At 41.7% G+C, this 21,744-nt stretch overlaps 1 protein-coding gene across 1 annotated transcript; it reads right to left on the bottom strand.

Moving 5' to 3' along the window:
• Positions 1 to 396: 396 nt before the first annotated feature.
• On the bottom strand, positions 397 to 7,692 carry LOC117075307 (60S ribosomal protein L6-like). Its single transcript, XM_033197554.1, has 2 exons — positions 7,510 to 7,692; positions 397 to 1,306 (listed from the first exon to the last, which is right to left on the bottom strand). The coding sequence occupies exons 1-2, from the start codon at positions 7,582 to 7,584 to the stop codon at positions 665 to 667; spliced, it is 717 nt and encodes a 238-aa protein (XP_033053445.1). The 5' UTR covers positions 7,585 to 7,692; the 3' UTR covers positions 397 to 664.
• Between the last annotated feature and the right edge of the window lie 14,052 nt (positions 7,693 to 21,744).

Here is a 21,744-nt window from a genome sequence, read left to right as displayed (position 1 = left end):
AATATCTCCCCCTCTGGACAGAATACTTCAATGGCAGGTACTATGTCTTATTCACATTGGTATCAACTGCCCTAGCCCAGTACATGATGAAGAGTGAGCACTAAATAAATATTATCTATGTAATATTGAAGGTCTATAAAATATGGATCACATTCAACCTTCCTCCCATTTTCTGATTTTAGAATTCTCTTCCCATTTCCCATCTAAGCACCCAAGCTGAAAACATGGGTAATTCTATTAATAAAGTTTACACTCTTCCTCTTCCTCTATAGCCAATGAGTTACCAAACCAAACATTCTGCTTCTTTTTTCTCTCTCCAATGTCAACTGCCCTCCATCACCACATTTAGGGAATACTGCAGCCATGCTTTCAACCTCAAAAATTGAGACATAAAACTTTTTTTTTGTAGTTAGCTATTTAATGAGGTTCTTAAGACATTTAGAACACCAATTTGTGAGGATAAATTTTATTCGTCAGGGCAAACACAGATCGCAGGTAGCCCTGGAGCTGAGAAACAGCTTTGATTTTTAGTAGAATTTGTGAGTCCACAGCTTTCCGATCAATCTTGCCCTGCTCTGTAATCTCCTATTTCTCTTTGTCTGTGTCGAAGATCTCACCTTCCTGGTGTCTGGGCTTCTGCAGCTGCTGCTTCTTGAAGTAAGCATCAGTAAGATGTTTTGGGATTTTGACATTGCTGATAATTGATTTTGGTTGAGGGGGCAATGACAAATTTCTGGTGTGTTCTTCGTAGAGGAACTCGATTGAGGACCAGAGGTCCAGTCACAAGTAACAAGCCACCAGCCAGCTGCTTCAGGAAAACCACCCTCTTGCCCCCGTGGCGTCCAGTGAGGATGGTCAGAATGGTCCCAGGGGTAACACTGGCTCGCAGTTTTCTCACGTGCTGACTGAAGGGTTTTTTGCCGTGGCTCAACAGCTTTCGAGGAACATCTTCAGTAGGATAATATCTAGGCATTTTGCAAAGTTTAACCACCCAGGTACCGCCGTTCTTGTCACCACCAACTGGTTTTGTAAGAGTTGCAAGAACCTTCTCCTTCTTTTTCTTTTCAACCTTGGATTTAGCGGCTGAGTACTTCCTCTTGTACATGGCCTCTCTGGAATACGTGGCAGATCGGGAATACCTGCCAATTGCTCTGACAAGGACAGGGTTGCGGCTGCAATGGGGCTTCCCCTTCTTGAGCTTCTTAGCCTTGAGGTTACCCTTTTTCACCTTGCCACCAGCATCAGCCTTCTTGGCTTCGGGTTTCTTCTCTTTAGTATCTGACTTCTCAACTTTTTCACCCGCCATCTTGCAAGATGGGAAAGAGAGCGAGACATAAAACTTTTGTGTCACTTCCACACACGAGATATTCTGAGAAGCAGACAAAAGTTCAAAAACATTGGGATTCTTGAAACATTTCAACAATTTCTGGGGACAGTACTAGAGAATATTTGAAATCATAATGCCACTAAGAATTCAGGTTGGGTGGTCATTTAGCCTTGGTTTTATGGCTCTTGGGCTTCTATTTTAAGTTTCAGAACTTAAGTTATTAATCATCTAGGTTACAAAAGACAAATGCATGGACATAAATAACTAAAAATATAGTACAATAGTATAAATACTAAATAAGTGAGGAAGTAATTGAGAAGAGAAATACAGAGGAGATATGATCTGAGCTAGGCTTTTTTTTTCTTTTCTTTTCTTTCTTTCTTTTTTTTTTTTTTTGAGACAGAGTCTCACTCTGTCACCCAGGCTGGAGTGCAGTGGCTAGATCTCAGCTTTCTGCAACCTCCACCTCCCAGGTTCAAGTGATTCTTGTGCCTCAGCCTACTGAGTAGTTGGGATTATAGGCATGCACCACCGTACTCGGCTAATTTTTGTATTTTTAGTAGAAACAGGGTTTCACCATCTTGGCCAGGCTGGTCTCGAACTTCTGACCTCAGGTGATCGGCTTGCCTCAGCCTCCCAAAGTGCTAGGATTACAGGCATAAGCCACTGTGCCCAGCAATGACATGAGCTAGGCTTTCAAGGCCATTGTAATCAAGGTGTGCGCCAGCTCGTGCCTGAAGCTGCCCATATGGAAGTATCCCAATTCTGGTCCCCACTGAGGGAGCTGGATCCTTGTCCACCAGCCACAAGATTGAGTAACCAGAGAGAGTGTCTGATTCAAGGCTGTGGTTCATACTTAGGCAGCCTGAGATTTACAACTTGGACCCACATAAAAAGATAATCTGCATCAACAAGATTCCTTTCTGGAATCTGAAATTGAAAAACCAAAATGAGAGAGCTGGCAGCACAGGCAGATGCTAAAAGACTTGCCTCCAGTGTTACTTTAAGGTAACGGAGGAAGAGTTACCTTAAGAGTCCAGGGCAAGCCAAAACCATGAGTAAGCCAAAGTCATGAGTAGATAGAACAAGCTGGTCGATAGTGGAGCAAACACTCAACATAAGTGACAATAGCATGAGAAAAAGAGAGACCATTCAACCAAAACAAGAGAGGTGGAGCAGCTAGTCCCGGGATCTGCTTTGGAACTTGATGTCTTGCCAGCTCTGGTCTAAATCCAGGTATAGCCTTACAGCCACTCCTTGAACTTCATTTCCAGGTGACTGTTTGAATGCTATTCACTGCGAGCTAAGAGCTGAGGGAAATGGATTCAACTAGGCAGGGCAGAGGGAAAGAGAAATCCAGGAGCCCAGATTAGCATGGATGGCAGCATAAAGATGAAATTTCTCATGGACTCCTCAGGGAAAGGTAGAATGGAAATTATTTTAAGTGGGAGATAAAAGCTGCTGAAGCACCTTAAATTTGTTGGCCAAAGTGGTATTTGGTGAATGAATGAATAAATGAATGCACGTGGGTTAAGGCCAAAAAGTAAATGACTTTAAATAACAGGATCGAGACCTTAGACTTGATATCACAGGCAATAGGAAACCATAGCAGTTTGGAACAGGAAGGAGGAACCATCAATATAGTATTTTTAACATAATGAATTTTTTGAAAGACATTCCATTTCCCAATGCTGAAGCATGCATTGTCCCAGTCCCACAATGATGTAGTGAGCATGTAGGAGTAATGTTTGGCCGAGAGAGGAACATGAAAGCAGCCCACTGGTAAATGGAACTGCAAATTAGAATGGCCTGAGGGAGGCTTCCGTCCAGACAGCCCAGAAGCTGAGAAAGACAGCCAAAGATATCTCGCCTGGCATGCAGCTGTGGGAAATGCTGCAACTCTTTCTGACTGACTGGAAACAGCTATAAGACCACGTGCAAACTCAAAATCAGTTCTAAATAGGACCATATGACAAGGGCTGTTAGCCCCCTATGGACTTCCATGTAGCACCCAGATGTCACATGTAGACATGTGACAGTTGACTCCTCATTCTCTCAACCAGGCATTTGTAGCAGCTGTCTGTTCACGGCATGTCAACTTGGACACAGATCTCAGCAACTCTGAATGCCTCGCCAAGATCCACTCACATAACATTAATGAGCACTGGAGAATCTCCTGACAGCTTCATGAGGGAGAGAGAAGGACTCCACAGCAAATAATTGAAGGGAAAAAAAAACCTACTAGACATACATGTTCTGCAAATTCCTGTATTGCTGGTCAGCCACCAAGAGTTTCTTTATCAACCCACAACACAGCTTAAATAAAGACCCACTCCTCCCCCAGCACAGTTTATAGGGCCCACGCTCCTTAAGATGACAATTGAGGTTATAAATGAACACCTTGTTGTTTTTACACACACATAGCAATAAGCATAGGGCTTAATAGCTCCCACCATGCCCCCAGCTATGTCTCCTTGGCCCCATCACTTTGCTATCCGGGCTGTGTTTCTCATTCTGTAGCACAAGATGCAGAAGTGGGTCTATCTGGGTTAATCCCACCCACCATCCAGTTCTCAATTTGGACTCTACATAGTGGAGAGTGGTTTCTGCCCTAAGCAAAGGGGTTTTCCTTCTGCAAAGAACAGAATGAATGAATTACGGATGAAGAAGCCACTGTATAACCTAGGCCTTTGGGCAAGTGGGGGCCGGGAAGCTGGGGGGGTGGGAGGGAGGCAGGGCAGGGTCCCAGTGGTAGGGAGGACAAGGTGAGCACTGGCTGCCCCTCCACAGGGTGTGCGGTGATGAGGCCTGCAGAATGCAGAGCGTGGAGGAGAAATGGTTTTGTCTGTGCAGCCACCCACGCTCTGACTGCAGTAAGGGTCACAGTGGGCCAGTGATGACTTTTTGATGGAGTGGACGCAGCACCCTGCAGGGGCCAGCAGTCTTTGGAAGAGAAGCGCTCAGCAGAAAGCACATCCAGCTCTCCAGTCTGCTCTTTACCCTCTTCTGCTTTCTTTCTCTCCCCACCCCCAAACCCCATCTCAGCTCACTGCAACCTCTGCCTCCCAGGTTCAAGTAATTCTCCTGCTTCAGCCTCCCGGGTAGCTGGGATTATAGCTGTGTGACACCACACCCGGCTAATTTTTGTATTTTTAGTAAAGATGGGGTTTCACTATGCTGGCCAGGCTAGTCTTGAACTGCTGACCCTGTGATCCTCCCGCCTCAGCCTCCCAAAGTGCTGGGATTACAGGCATGAGCCACCGTGTCCGGCCTTCTCCTTTCTTTTTAAAGTGTGTCTTCTGGGTGCCGTTTTCATTCTAAGCTATCTATAGCGCCTCAGTAAGAGAGAAGGGAAGGGGGGAAATCCAACAACAGCCGCAGCCACGTGGCCAGTTTCTGTGGGAACACCTATGGATGTATGCTGTTCTGGGCAAGAAGAGAACAAAGTCGCTTTTATCTCCTTCTTTCCAAAAGCCTCGTGTGCTTTAGAAGCTGGTTATTATTGCATTATTAAAGCCCCAGTGAGCCGAGGCCAAGGCAAGGATACTCTAGCGCTGTCCCAGGCAGCTTCAGCCAGTTCAGACTTCTCATCCTGTGACCTAGCCTGACTCCTGGTTGTCATCTCATTGCATCCCAGTGAGAGGGGAGCACTGGGGGAGGAGAGAGATGCCAGTCCTTAATTGAAGGTGCCCTGGGCTTCTCAACAAACTGGTCCATCCAGTTCCTAGGAATTATTCTGAGCATAATCCATTTTGCCAATATTGTGTTTCTTAAAGCACCAGCAGCATAAAGTGAGGAAAAAACTGTTGCGTAAGGAAATCTGAAACCAGATTTCCCTGGGTTTCAGCAAGCAGTTTGCTCAGGAGAGGTTGGGAGGACCAAATGTTCAGGTCTGTGTGTGTGGTCGTTGGGGGCTGGAGACTGGGGACAGCCTAGGGCATTGTTTGCTAAGGGCAAGTTTGCTCCAGTTAGTTACAGATTCCTAGTCACAACACCGTGAGCTTTGTCATCTATCCCAACCCCAGCTTTCACAGAGGAAGAGAGGAAATGCACAGAGGCAAGGTGACTGGTCGAAGGTTGCACAGTGGATTGGTGGCCTGCTCAGATAACCACAGCCTAGACATATGCTGAGCACGCGTGGCATTCATTCTCCAGGTCTGCAAGCACAGATGCCCTTTAAATGGCAGTGCCAGTTTAAAGCTAGTGTTTGGAAAGACAGGCCCCCAGAAGGCATGGACTGTATTTTTCCCTGGTCCTTATGGGGCATCCCAGCAAGGTTCAAGCACACTTAGAAACTTACACCTATGGACAAACCCCAGAAAAAGACAATCAGAGTCCAATTCTCTAACCAGCTCCAGTACACTTATTTTCATGTAAATGTGGAGAAACAGCCCAGCCTAAGAGGGGCAGCATAACAGAACAGCAGAATGAATGCCACCGTGGAAGTTTGTGCAGCCCGTGGAATCCATAAAAGTCCTGGTTGTGGGGCCCATCAGGGGCTGAAATCCAGCCTGCCCTCCACTAACTGGGTACTGCCCAGGCAAAACGCTCCTTACCTTTCTGGTCTCAGGTCAAGTTTACCCTTGAGTAGCAAAGCTTCCCTCTCTACTGGCCCTTCCTCTGCACTTCCCCTTCTACTTCATTCCTGTCCTACCCTCTAAAAGCTTCCCTTAAAAAAAAAATTCTGTTCTTCTGTTTTACTTTTTAAGCTATAACCACCAAAGTAGTGATGAGCCCTTCATGCACTGCAGTGTTTGAAGCCACTGAGCACATCTTCAGGTCTATTTCATATTTAAACACGGTCTTCCCACAGTGCATCTGGCTACCACTGATCACATGCCACATCCTCCAAGAAGCCTTCCCTGACCCTCCCCTCCTCCCCGACACATCCCAGCCCAGTAAGTGAGGACTATCCCCCACAGCAACCTAGGCTAGGCATGCCCTATGGGAGCTCTGAATATGTTGTTGCAAAATGATCTATTTATAAGTTCATCTTCCCCTTAGATCTGCCCTGTTCAATGTGGTAGCCACTGGCCACGTGTGCCTATTGAGCACTTGAACTGTGTCTAGTCTGAATAGAGATGTGTTGTAAATATCAGATACATAGTATATGTGAAATAGTATGAAAAAGATAATATAAAATACCTCAATGATCATGTTTCTCTTGTTGGAGATCATATGTTGGAATGATAATATTACAGGCCGGGTGTGGTGGCTCACACTTGTTATGACAGCACTTGGGGAGGCCTAGGTGCAGGAGGATCACTTGGAGTTTGAGACCAGCCTGGGCAACACAAGGAGACCCTGTATCTAAAAAAATTCTTTTTTAATTAACTGGGCATCATGGCAGGTGCCCATAGTCCTGGCTCCTCAGGAGGCTGAGGCAGGAGGATTGCCTGAGCCCAGGAGGTTGAGGCTGCAGTGAACCGTGACCGAGCCACTGCACTCCATCCTGGGTGACAGAGTGAGACGCTGTCTCAAAAATAAGTAAATAAATAATTAAATAAATAAATATTTTTAAAAACTTAAAAAAGAGAGAGAAACAGAAAAAATAAAAATTAAACAAGATAATATTAGAGAAATATTGAGTTAAATTAAATATATGATTACAATTAGTTTCTTCCATTTCTTTTTTTATTGTGACTACTAGAAAAATTTAAATTACCTATATGGTTTGTATCATATTTCTACTGGACATCTGCTTAGACTATAAGCCTCTGGGGTCAGGGATCATATCTTACTCATCTTTGCACTTCCAGCTTCTAATACAGACACACATTTGGGTTCTAAGACAGCATGTGTAACAATACAGGTGTCACCTTGTGTTGTCACTCTTGCTGCCCACCTGTCTGTCTCTACCAGGATGCTTTCTGCACCTTGGCACAGAGACTGTGCCTCACCTATCGAGTGCTTGGCAAGAGGCAGGTGCAGAATACATGTTAGAGAATGAAGGTAAAGTAAGTATCTGATCTAAATATTCAGGGAGAAAAAAATGTATGATTATTATTTTTAATAGAGATAGGTCTTGCTATATTGCCCAGGCTGTTCTCAAACTCCTGACCCCAAGTGATCCCAAAGTGCTGGGATTGCAAGCATGACCCGCAGTACCTGGCCAATTTTTTAAAAATTTCATCTTGCTTTAATTGTACTTGGGAACCATAGACGTGATACTGATATCTTACAGATAGAAGAACGAAGTGGCTGTAATACGCTGGGTGGGATCTTTCCAAGTTAAGACAAAGGAAGCGGCAGTACATCAGGAGACAGAGCGACTGGGTTCCAAGGCCAGCAGGCTGTTACACAAGGAGAAAAACCTCACACAAAGTCAATAATTAGAAAAATGATTCTGGGCTGTGAAAACAAACACAGGACAAAGTACATAGAATACAGAGACTAATATTCCCAACAATTTCAATTAATAGCTTATCATACCCTCTTGAGCACTGATCAATTTGATGGGAATTTCAACTTTAAAAAATCTTAATTTTATTTTCTGAATATAGAAATAAAACTGGCTCATTGTTAAAAAACAAAAATAAGGCCCTAATCTCACAATTATATGGAAAGGTTTAAAGCAAAAAAGTCCTTTGTGATACCACCCCAAACAATAATTCAATAACCGCTAGTAATAGGTTGGTGTTCTTCCTTCTGGCTTTTTCCTTTATAAAAAGTCTTTTCTCTTTATTTTTATATAAAAACAAGGTTATATCCTGAGTATCATCCTGCAACATAACTTTTGAAACATATAAATATATTGTCAACATTACCCTATGTTAGTACCTACAGCCCTATCTCTTCTTTTAGCTGGAGCATAGCATTCTACTTAGGGTAATACTCCTGTTATTGCTGGACATCAGCAATAAAGACAGGCACTTTTTTGTTATTATAAACAGACTGCAACCAACGTCCTCAGACATGTCTTTGCAACTTTTGTGTTTCCATAGGAACAAAAATAGTTTCATTATGACCTAATGAAGACAGTGAAGCAGATCAGAATTGGATCACCTATATTAAAAAAAGAAAAAAGAGATTGCAATGGGAAGTGGAGAAGGGGAATGGTAAAGATAATGGTAGATATTTGGGCTTTGTAGACTTTTATAATAATGAAAGAAAAGTCCACTTAGCTTGAATCTCATCTTCTACTTCCATAATTCTAAAGTATTTTAAAAATTTAACTGGAATTAATTTCATCTAAAAATCTCAATTTTGGATTAGCCTACATGAAGTTCAAGAACACTATCTTACCTGTATGCTGGTAAGAACTGCAATTGGATATATCCTTCTGTCTGGCATCCTCTGGGTCAGTTTCCACTTTTTCCTATTGAGGGACTTACAGGTTCTTTAGTTACACAGGTAACTGTGGTTTGAAATTTAAAACAATAGTATGTCTTTCATAATTCTCCTGAGAAAGAAAAATTCCAATAGTAAACAACGCCACTGAGGTTTCTCCTCCCCCACCAGTTGCATCAAAATGCTATTCTTGCTTTGTCTTATACTAACAGGGTCGACCAGTCACTAATCTCTCTGAACACACATCTCTTAACCTGTCAAATGGTTGCTACCTGCTTTGATTCATTACTGCCAAGATTAGAGATAATGTATATAAAGTACTAGGACAAAGTTATTGTCCTAGTAATAATGGGAGTTATTATTTTCAATGGAAACTAGTAGGATAAATAGCCAGAGAAAGAGATAAAAGCAAAAGGTGGTAAGGAGAAAAGAAAATTCAAGGAACGTTGGTAGTAAATTTCAACATTTTTATTGCAGTAACTTTGATACGTGTTTTCTATGATGCCAGGAACTAATATCTCTTAAGAGAGCATTATCTGCCTGCTTCTGTACTAGAGATTTTACATATGTTGTCTTAATTCTCACAACAAACTTGTAATGCAAGTAGTCTCTTCCCATATTACAGATGGAAAAACTGAGACTCAGAATGTGTAGGTGGCCTTCTCAGATTCATCAATGTGGTAAGTAGATAAATTGGTGTTAAAACTCAAATCAGTTCCAAACCTATGCCTGTCTACTTACCAGGCTGTGACTACTGCACCAGGCCTGATGATGCCTTCATGTTTTCTTATCTCCTGCACATTTTTCTCCACCTGGCCTCACTCTGATCACAATGGCAGATCCAGGGCCTCCCTCTTCCACTGACAGAAAATCAGTGCAAACTGACTTATGTACATCAAGGACAAAATGTGTTCATGGTCATGACAAGTCTAAAGGTAGACTTTGGCCTCAGGCATGGCTGCACTCAGAGGCTCTATCTTCCCCATTTCTCAGTGCAACTTTCCTCTGAGTTCTGACTCTGACTTTACTTTCATAGGGCTCTCTCCTCTGGATAGCAACCTTACATCCCATGACCCTGGGGGTAAGGAGAAGAGCACCGTTACTTTCTCCCAGGGTCTATTTTAACCATATCAAATCTTAGTGAAAATCCACATGCCTATTTCTCAACCGATCACTGTGGCTTGAGGGGTGCCACGTCCTGCTGGCCAGGCCTCCATCTCCAGCCCACTCTTATGACAGGTTCAGCTTTACCTGAACCACAAGAAACGATTCCCCATAGAACAGAGCAAAAAGGAAGAGCAAAAGGAGTCCTCAATAGAACAAAGCCACAGACAGCCTCTACAGAGCTCTTGTTGCTTTCTACTCAGCAACACCTCTCATAAACCCAGCCTTTTGCCTTAGAAAAGCTCCTACTTTAGCTCCATAGGGATTGATTTCATAACTGCTTCTTTTTTGCATGTGTCTTTTCCATCATTATGTACTATCTCTGTGTGATGTCTAAAAATACCAAGTGGACATGGTATATCCTGCTCCTTCTTCCTGCCCAAGTTAGCAAAATAGCTCTGTAATTTTCAATGCTTTTGGCTACGATTTACAGAAAACTGATCAAAATGGCTTCGACAATGAGGAAAATGTCCTTTTACACACATTAAGAAGTCCCAAGGTAGAGCAGCTCCAGGGTTGACTGAGTCTCCGTGATTCAGGCTCTTTCCATTTTTCCTCTCTGCTATCCTCATTGTGGCAGCGTTGTCCTCAGTGCGCTCCCCTCAAGGCTGCAGGATGGACACAGTGTCCTGGGCACCACCGCTAGCCTGCAGTGGTTAGGGAAGAGCCAGTGAAGCTGGCGAGAAAGGGAGAACCTAATCAAGGCCAGTTCAAAGCATTTAAGTGGCAACAAAGTATAGGGTCGACTAGGGGAGCAAGATCTGGATTCTGAGAGCTCGGTTAAAAGGCTGTTGCAATAGGGCAGAAATGCAAATATGGAGACTGAAGAAAGAATGGAAAGCAGGAGACACAGGTGGGGTTCATTGCCCTAAGAGTCTGAGTTCTATTGAGAGTCAAACACTGAGCTGACTTGATAAAAAATCACATTTCAGAATACTTAAAAAAAATTTTTTTTGTCAATTTTCTTCAAGCTCATATCGTAAAACAGACCTTTAGTATAAATTGGAAACGGGACCCCAGGACAACAGCTTTCTGTGTGGGATCCGAACCCACCATGAGAATTTTACTTTTATTTTTATTTATTTATTTATTTTTGAGATACAGTCTCGCTCTGTCACCAGGCTAGAGCGCGGTGGCACCATCTCAGCTCACTGCAACCTCCGCCTCCTGGATTCAAGTGATTCTTCTGCCTCAGCCTCCCGAGTAGCTGAGATTATAGGCACGCACCATTATGCCTGGCACATTTTTGTATTTTTAGTAGAGATGGAGTTGTACTATGTTGGCCAGGCTGGTCTTGAAGTCCTGATATCAGGTAATCTGCCCAGCTCGGCCTCCCAAAGTGTTGAGATTACAGGTGTGAACCACCACATCTGGCTGAGAATTTTACTTTTAATAAGATGTTCTCTCTTTGTTCACCAGACTGTCTCTAATATTAGTTGATGTGTACGGAACATTTGTTAGGATACAATAGTCCAAATTTAGATGCAAATATTATGTTTAAATTGTAACAAAGTGATTGCTTTTTAGTGACGTCATTTCAAGGAATTGGTAACTTGGTTTTTCACTGATGTCTTGGCCCATGAAGGATAAGCTGCAGTGGACTGAAGACACGATGACACCCAGTTAGCACCACAGGGTCCTCTCTCCCAGGCAGTCCAATGTAGCAGGACGCCCACTCTAGTGCACGCTATTGCAGTTACCTCTGCTGGAACCTACTGATGAAATCATTGACCTGACCTGGACTAAGCACCTGAGACTTCTTGCTTCTCAGTTTGTCCAGACAACAGCCTCAGCTCTGCCCTTGTAGTTGCATGCTACATTCTGTCCAGAACGTTGAGAGTTATAGTTATTTCTCTCCCATGGACTAGAGACCTCCCTTTCACCATGAGATCAATGAAGTTTAACCTCAGGACCTGTCCCTTGCATTGGCCCCTTCCAGGGCCCTGGAGGAGTCTTGCCAGTGTGTTTACATGGTCACCTGTCGTCGTAAAATTTGCAAAGCTGATGAGGTATTTTCACTGCAATTTAGAATGCAGCCTCTTTCACTTGGATTCCCACTCCATCACATATCTCTTTGGGTGGGGCAGCATTGGACGGGGCTACAGGCATTTCTGGAATGCAGTTAAGGGAAAGATGAATGAGGGACAAGTTTAGTTTGTGTTTATGAAGATATATTTGTGTAGGTCACAGCCACCTCTACGCATAGTTATGTTACTGCCAGCCACTCCAGAGCACAAATGGCTTTCTGAAACACTCCTGTCACCACTGTGCTGACGCACCCACCGCTTGGTATCAGATGCAGGGCTGGAGGTCATGGGGAAATGAGAAGGTGTCCTTCAGCTCTCAGCACCAGTTACAGATGGAAAGTGGAGGAGAAATAAAGTCTGAAATGTATCAAGCCAAAGATTGTATATGGAGAATTATTTCAAACAGTGAATGTAGAAAGTTGTAAGTGGAAGATTCAGTTCTCACAACCCCTCATCAGACTGCAAGCTCTTTCATCATAAAGATGCCTGAAAATGTAGTGTATACAATTACAAAAAAATTAGCCCCTTTTGCTGTTATTTTGAATGAGAGTTTTGAGAAATAGAGTTGATGAGAATTCCTACGTTTGTAGGGCATGTGCTCTGAGCAGAATGGCAGAGTACCTGCCCTATGAACCTGTGTTCCTACATATATGGAACAGTTAATATATGACAGAAATGATAGACTTTTTTTCAAATTTGAAAACAATCATAAAAATTTTCATGACATTCCCAATAACAAGTTGGAAAGCTAAAAGACAATTTTTTAGAAGTATCAGTAATTTAAAAAAATTTGTGATCAACCATTCCAGAGAAAATGTTAAATTATCTTTCTTTTTTCTTTAGGTAGTGATATCTCAAAATTATAATGAAGAAGTAATCAAAGAGTTTGCAGCCTAAAGATGTTTTTTAAAAAGGTTTCTGGAGTTGTGGCAGGCAGTTAATAAAAATATTTCTCTATTTTTCTGGATTTGTGATATTTGTGTTACCAACGTTAAAATTTTTAATTTCTTGTGATTCTTCTCTCAATATAAATAAGTAGGCCAGGCATGGTGCCTCAACACCTACAATCCCAGCACTTTGGGAGGCTGAGGCAGGAGGATTGCTTGGGGCCAGGAGTTCAAGACTAGCCTGGGCAACATAGCAAGACCCTGTCTCTACAAAAACATTTAAAATTAGCAGAGCATGGTGGCACATGCCTGTGGACCCAGCAACTTGGGAGGCTAAAGTGGAGGATCCGTTGTGCCCAGGAGTTTGAGGCTGCAGTGAGCTCTGATTGTGCTACTGCACTCCAACCTGGGAGACAGAAGAGACTTTGTCTCTAAAAAAAAAAAATTAAAACAAATAAACATTCGTATTTGTACCTAATTGTTAACTTATAATTTTGGTTCTTTTTTTGACAGAGGAAACCCCAAATTTAAAAAGCTTCAGGCCTCCCACAAAACCTGAATCCACTGTTGGTCGACGGAGAAAGGAAGGCAATATTCAAGTTTTCGTGACCGGTGAGTCTGTGTTTCTGTAGAAGTTCCTGTTGCAAGGAAACAGGAATTAGTCCTTCAGAACTGAAAAACTGGTCTTTAATCAAGCCAGCAAAGGAGTCAGCCTTGAATGGTGGCAGACACGAAATTTTGGTTTATTTTTTGTTTTTCCAGCAGATTGAGAGAACTTGGACAAGTTATTTATCCTTGAAAATCAGTCTCATCACTGGTAAAATGAGGTTTGGGGTTAGATGAAGTGAAAGTTCCCTTTTAGTGCTATGTTTTTTATTTTCACAGCTAAGTGTTGCTATGTCAAGGTATTCCATTACTGTCTGTGGAGAACACAGAGGAATGACTCATGAATTTTTAATTTGTAAATGACTGCTGCTAAGTTTATGAATCCCTATCATTCTCATAAGTAGGTTAAACATATTCCTCATATATTATTTCACGTCATATCAATTATGTAACAAATCCTTTATTTCATAACAGGGCAAAGGTACACTTTGGTGCTGCTTCCTCTAAGTAGTCGGGAATTCTGCGGAAGTGGAATCCAAAGCAATTAGGCTTCCCCATTACAACTGTACCACTACCTGCATTTCTGCATGCCTCTTAATTTTTAAGCTACCTTATTATACATGCGATCCTGTTTTATCTCCACCACATTCTTAGGTGGTAAGTGGAGCAGGGATAATAATCTCTATGTAATGGATTTGAAAACAGATGAAAAAGAGCTAAATGCATTTTCTATGAGTTTTAGTTGGCTAGAGACAAAAACAATCAGAATATGGGTCTTCAGATACCCACTCCCACTATGAAGGTCAGCATACAGAAATAAGTGTCTAGCAGGGAAAGGTGAACACTCTTGTTATCACCAGTTACTGGCAAATATTAGCCAAAGCCCTAGGATTACATGAAATGGGAACACAGGTGGGAGCATAACACCCAAGCAAGATGAGGACCACATTCATCCATTGCTGGGAACAGATCTGAAATTCATTTTAAATATTAAAAGAGCCAATTGAGAGTGGCCAGTTCCTGCAGGAAAATGAAACATTGTCCTGTCAGCTCCTACCAGCTTCAGTGCACAGCTAAATGTGCTAGCTGAGTGACTAGTAACCACCAGCTAACCCCGAGTCTATGGAGCACAGATAACACATCTGGGCAAGGACTGGCTGGCTAGTGTCACCTCAGCCACACTGACCTGTTGTTCATTCCGAGTATAGTTAGAGAGGCCAGAGAGGCCATGGGAAGAGGCCACATGCACATCTGCACCTGTGCCCCTCAGTGTGTCCCTGCCTGTGCGGGAGCCTGTTCAAATATTGATCAACAGCAGCTTTGTCACAGTTGCCGGAAATGAGAGCTCCCTCTGGAACATGGGCCCACTTAACCAGAAAACGATGGTGTTTCTAAGAACTGTCACTTTGATAATTCAGCTTGGAAGGTAGGACAGCTCACAGATGTGAGTATAAGATCCTCGGATATGAATTTGGTGATTGGCTGTCTTGCAATATTTGCCAGCTATTTCCTTTCATATACGTATTTATTTTATTTCTTTTCTTTTATGTATTTATTTCAGATATATTTTCCTTTCATATGCATATATACACACAGATATACATATATGCTCACATATATATATATTCACACATAAATATGTTTGAAACCTCACTGAGAGAAACATCTGGAACACATTTTAGACATAGGTGACATAGCATTCAGCTCTGAGCCCAAGTATATGTCAGCTGAGGCCTGCTATGGTCAGGACTCACTTTCTGATGAGATCTGTCCAGCATAGCAGTCCACACTGTCCTCCACAACAACACCAGGCCACTGGAGACACTTGAAGTCACCAATGCAATAAAAATTTCTGTCCTCATTAACACAATAAAATTCAAATGTAGTTAAAGTGAGAACTACAGTATTCAATTGCTGATTCTGACTTCTCAGAGATTTTAATGGAGAAAAACACATCTTGGTTTTATTATCTGCCCAAAAACTGATTTTTAAAGTCTCTTCCTACCTTACATTTAATACCTCAGGTAAAATTATATTTTTTAGAGTTCCTTGTACATCTATGCTGTTTCATGCCCTTTGTCAAAGATAATTTACAACTATGAGAAAGGGATGGAGTAGGAAGAGATGATTCCCGCTTAATGAATGCTGTCTGAATACCAGGGTCTGCACAATGTATACGTCTTTTATACCTCCAATACTAGAATTCCCACTTCCCAGATGAATAAACTGAAGATTCTAAAGGTTAAGCAATTCACCTGAAGTTACATAGGGAGTTGATTCTTGTCTGCTCAGTCCCTAAGACTTATCTCCAAGGGCCAAATCTGTGAGCTGTGTATGACAACTAACAATTTGTCAAACCCTAGGGGTTCTTTGGCCCTCTGCAAGTGAAATCAGTCTGCATTTGCAGGTTGCTCAAATGTTCACAACTCTGATGTTTCACCACAGGAAGGCAGACTCATAAAATATTTTATGCAATAAAACCGCTGATAAAGGCTAATCTTCTAGATAGGACCCAAAGAACTGAGAGTTCATTATTTTTCTAACTGTTCCTTTATGTTAATGAACCTTGGTCAGTGTTCCAGTAGTGGCATAAAAATCTGGGAATGTAAATAAAAGACTTGGCTCTTTTCCTTGATTGTAGGTTTGTCATTTAACTTCGCTATGTTCTACTTTCCTTGTCTATAAAACAGGTACAATAATCATGCTGAAGTTATGATGAGACTATATATATGAAAGCTCTTAGAAAATGATATTCAGGCTATTCAGGTATCTTGGCTTTCATCTACTAAATACAGACATGGTGTGAAATAGATACATACTTGCACAATAATAGCTGATGTTCATTGACTGTTTACTGTGTACAGGCACTGTGCTAAGTGCCTACAGTAACAATTTCATTTCATCCTTTCAACACTGTGGGATAGGTATTGATGTTATTCCCATTTTACAAGTGGGAAAAAGCAAGGCATGGAAAGGTAAGTAACTCTCCAAGTCATACAGTGGAAATAGGTGTAGTCAGGTGGAATTTCAACCCAGGAGGCTTCTTTTCAGAGCCTATGCTGTTAACTGCTTTCTTATACTGCCTCCCATATATAAGTACAGTCATATGTCACTTAACATTGGGGATACATTCTGAGAAATGTGTACTGAAGCAATTTAGTCCTTGAGCAAACATCATAGAGTGTACTTACACAAATCTAGATGGTATATATGGCTTTATTTATATATGTTTTCATATAAATAACCAAATGTTCCAGCACAATTGCTGAATATCAATCATTTCCCCTGCTTTCTATGCCAATATCAAGTCCCATATATCAGATTTCCACATATGCTCCCTTATAATCTTATGGACCATCATCGTATATGTGGTGCATTATTGACCAAAACATCACTATGTGATGTATGATTGTATAATAAAATGACGCTGGACTTTGGGAGGCCGAGGTGAGTGGATCGCCTAAGCTCAAGAATTTGAGACCAGCCTGGGCAACACGGTGAAACCCTGTTTCTACTAAAATACAAAAGAAATTAGCTGGACATGGTGGTGTGCCTGTAATCCCAGCTACTCGGGAGGCTGAGGCAGGAGAATTGCTTGAGCCCGGGAGGCAGAGGTTGCGGTGAGCCAAGATTGCGCCATTGCACTCCAGCCTGGGTTACAGAGCAAGACTCCATCTCCACATTAAAAAAAAAAAAAAAAAAAAAAAAAAGACCCTGGAAGCCTTATATAAATAATTAGCTTATCAAAAGATAAGCATTTAGCCTACACACTCTAGCCAGAATATTCCAATACAAACAAATAGCTCACTATGTGGGCACCCTGGGAGAGAGCCTCATTAGTCTCCAGCACCGATGGGTAATGTCTCGGTTATCGATGTTTCCTGACCAGTCTCTTCTGATTGCTTCTCCTTAACCACCGTCACCCTCTGGCCTTTCCTTCTGCTGAAATTCAGTGACTTTCAGTATCTATTCCCACTGCTCCTCCTGCCTAACTGCCAGGAAGCCTTCTCAAACTCCAAGGCTGGCCTGCCTTTCGTCTTTGCTCTGGCCCTTAGAACACGCTGAGCTTTTCTCTGTCCCAGGAGGACCCCTTTACTCCCGGGTCTGTTTCCTGTCATATGCACCTCAAGGGCTGTACTGCGTTTTCCTTATCTTTGTATCATCAGGACTTCACGCAGCCCACATTCAAGTTTCTCAAGTAGTAAGTCTATAAAAATTGCTAGACAATGGCATCTTGGATTGAATCCAGGAACAGATGAAGGACATTCTTGTGGAAAAACAGGTAAAATCTGAATAAAATCTGAAGTTTACTTAATAGTATTGTGCCAACATTAATCTCCTAGTTTTGATAAATATACTGTGATTATATAAGATGTTAACATTAGAGAAAGCTGAATATAGAGTATATGAAAACTTTCTGTATCATCTTTGCAACGTAACTATTTTGAAACAGAAAGTTCAAAAGTCCATCATTAGACAGCTTTGTAGCACAGTGGTTAAGGCCATCTTTTTGGAGTCAGGCAGACCTAAGCCACCTACTACATGTACTGCATGATCTGAGGCAAAGCAAAACATACAGTCTCTCCCAACCTCATTGTTAAATGGCCTGGCACAGTAGAAACATTCAATCATTAGTAATCGTTTTTGTTAAAATAAAAGTTATATTCATAATAATAAAGTATTACTATTATAGCAATTTAGCGAGGATATGGCCTGAACTTTCTTTTTTAAACTTAGCTCACAATGCACACCAGGATCCCACATCTGCCTCTCTACTCGACAGATGCATTCTCAATGTTCTAGGATCTATTCCGACACTGGAAGTACAACAGTGAACAAAACACAAAAACCCCTGCTGTAAACAGCTTACCTTCTAGGGGAAAGAGACAGGCAATAGACATAAAATGTATAATACACCAGTTCTCAAAGCGAGTTCCCAGACCAGCAGCATCAGAATCACCTGGGAAATTTTTAGAAATGCAAATTCTTGGGCCTGAGCCCGGAACTACTGAATCAGAGATCTGGGGCTGGGCTCAGCGAGTGTTTTAATAAGTCCTCTAGGTGATTCTGGTAAGTGCTCAGGTTTAAGAAACACTGGTACAGTGTCAGTGATAATCACTATTTTGGAGAGGACTAAAGCAGGAAATGGGTGGAGTGCTGGGGTGAGGAGACAGATTGTGGCTTTCAACAGGGTGTCAGAAAAGCCTTACTCCAAAGGTAACAACTGCTCGAAAACATCAAGATAAAGAAGTGGGCCTCCAAAATATCAAGGGAAGAGCATTTCTGGGAAAGGACTCAGGAGCAGGCCCGAGCTGTTCAAAGAAGAGCAGCTGCCCTGGGGTGAGAAGGGTAGAAAGCATGAGGAGAGGCAGGAGAGGCTGTGGGGCTCCAGGCTGCATACGGACTGGTAAGCCATTGCCCAAGAGCATGACAGTCACACAGTCAATCAGAGTTCTGCCAAAAACACTCTGCCTTTTCCTGTATGGCTCCAGGCCCTCCTCTACCCCCAAATCCACCCACCCTGCCTGCCCTTCGTGGCTCTAACCAGTTCCTTCTCTTCCTTGGGCTTCTCCATCCCCAACTTCTGATAAATAGTTTGATAAATACTTCCCTTGTTTTTGCCCTGTTGAACTGCTTAGTCTGAAAGAGAAACTCAGTCTTTTTCCTTCTTTCTTCACACTGCCTATCACAATGCCTGTGCATTGTGTCTAGCCCATAAATATTTACTGAGCTTCTCTTAAGGTGCCAGGACAGAAACCAACACATACTGGCACTCAATAAACATTATTAATGCTGCCAATCATTCTGAAATTTCCTCCGTCACAGGGCACACAAGTTCATTCTCAAAGCCAAAGTATTTTGGATTCAGTTGAAGGACTAACCCAGAGTATGACTTACAAACGGGAGAGGCCCTCCCTATTCCCAGCTGCTCTCCCTTTGTGCCTAATGGCCTGAATAGTTCTGGTTGGCTGCAGCTCTGAGTATTGACAAAGAGCATCATCAATGTACTGCTAACCTTGGGCCAAAATACACCAAGTGGGCAGGTAGCACAAAAAAAGAAAAAAGGGTATTATGATCAGTCAGAGCTGGGTTTGAATTCAAGCCTAACCACCCGCAGGGGCTCTTGCCCTTTTCTTTTCTAATATTGTAAATCCCTTCAGCAACTGAGATTGAAGCGTATGGACCATTTCCCAGTATGAGTCTTTTAATGCATAAAATAAAGTGCATAAGATTACAGAGTAGATAACTTTATTGAGACATAATAATGTTAAAAGCTATCAGAACACTTATAGAAACTGTGCTATAGTAATATTTCTACCTCTTTATTGGTGCATTAAGTAATAAGATTTAGAGGCAGGTTTAACAAGTACCAAAATTTTGATGTAATACTGAGTGTAAATGATATTTCAAGATACTTAGAGTGTATGATATTGTTAGAGGTAGGTGGGAGAGAAAAAGGTTTTTTTTCATCTTGTATCATCCTGAATTCTCTGCAAAGACCTGTTAATAACTCCATATTATAACTTGGGACAAATTACTTTGCTTCTCTAAATTTCAGTATCCTTACCTGTAAAATGATGCTTAATAGATGGCAGGTATTATTATTATTTTCAGCAACAGTGTTAGTAATTAAGGATAAATATATAAAACTTTATATTTTTATAAATACATATCCATAATATCCCCATAAATATCCTGTAACATACTCTGTGTCACCTCTTGGTTATTATCAGGGTGAATTCTGTAAGTTGACTCAGTAAGAGGTCATCCTTTTGGGGATTTTTACTCCCCAAATGTCCCATATAGACCTGAAATATTTTCTTTAGAGAATAATGCATAGCTTTGGTAATGGAAGACTTTCAATTGCAAGAGACCCCTAACAAAAAATAAGAACGTCTGACAATCACCCTAAACCCTAGTCACAGCCCCCTATAGTCCTAAGTTGGAAAGTGAAACATTTGCTAACCTGGGAGAAAAGGTGAATGGCTTTAAAATAAAAGGATGATATATACTTGGGACAATCTGCCTCCAATTCACTCTTTTCCCAGAGGACACTTTAAAGAGATGTATTGTTTGCCAAACAGGATATCTAGTCTATAGTCATGGTCCCAAAGAAGATTTTCCTAAAGTTCAGTGGTGTATTTGGTTATAATTTGCCTGTTCCCATATAACCCATATATTCCAGTTCATTCTTCAACTAATTTCCATCTTAAAATCATATCTTGATGATCTCTAAGTGACATTAAGTTGGTTTTCAAGCACTTGAGAGAAAAGTCCTTTCCCGAGAACCGCCATTCCAAAACTGCTCTCTTCATGGTCCATGCAGTTCCTTCAAGCTCTGGAATACAGTGCTCCTCAAACGTCAGTGTGCCTCAGAATCACCTGGAGAAACCATTCAAATAGATTGCTGGAGCAACCCACAGAGATTCTCATTCAGAGGCCTGGGAGGAGGCCTGAAAATTTGCATTTTTAATAAGCTCCCCAGTTTCTTTACCTCTATGAGCCCAGTTTCCTTATTATTAAACCAAGATAATGATACTTTTTTTACAGGATTAATGAGCAGATGAGAAAAAGATAAGATATGTAAATATATTCAAAATGCTAAGTCCCTAGCAGAAATGTAATAACTATTAATTCCCACAATGGGACATTGTTAGAGAGAGAAGGGGATATGTCAGAGAAAGCTTTATAGAGGACACCAGAGCAGTCTTGAAGCCACGGAAATTAGTAAAGGAGAAGAAAGTAAAGGGTGTTCCCAAAATAATAATAATTAAAAAAAAATCATATGCACAGGCTGTGTGTATAAAAAAACAGCTAATTCAGAAAGCTGCCAAAGCTACCCTTGGCTGAAGCAAGTGCATGGATCATATGAACATACTCAGGGTCTTGATGACAAGGGCCCTTTGTGCCATGCTAAAAAGTTTCAATTCAATTCTGAAGGATATAGGAACCTTGACATTTTTTAAGTAGGTCAGTAACATGAAATGGGGACAAAGGAAGAGGAAGGGCTCTAGGCTGATGCCTAAGTTTCTGTCTTGAGTTCGTGTATATGTGTTGATGATGATGCAACCCACCAGAAAAAGTTCCACAGAAGAAAAACCTGGTTGGGGAAGAAGGTAGTGAGTTAAAACTTTCTATGTCTAATTCAAGGCACCTAGAAGACACCCACATAGTGATAACAAGGGGTAGAGAGTACATGTGAATCTAGATGTCTTAGAGAAATCTTGAAGCCTGAATCTAGAAGACCTCAGCATATAGGTGGAGGTTACATCCACAGGAATAGATGAAATCGCCCATGGAGGATGTAGTAAGAGAGACACCCTAAGGACAGAACTCTGGAGGACATTTAAGAGCAATTTCCAATGGAGTTGAAGTCGAGGTTCATGACAGACGACAGGTCCCCTGTTTACTAGTCTCATAATATCTACACATTCTGGTTTAA

Source organism: Trachypithecus francoisi, unplaced genomic scaffold (assembly GCF_009764315.1).
Source record: "Trachypithecus francoisi isolate TF-2019V2 unplaced genomic scaffold, Tfra_2.0 Lachesis_group5, whole genome shotgun sequence".
Classification (NCBI taxonomy): Eukaryota; Metazoa; Chordata; class Mammalia; order Primates; family Cercopithecidae; genus Trachypithecus; species Trachypithecus francoisi.
Note: the sequence above shows the minus strand (reverse complement) of the source record. Positions and strands in the feature narration are given on the sequence as shown.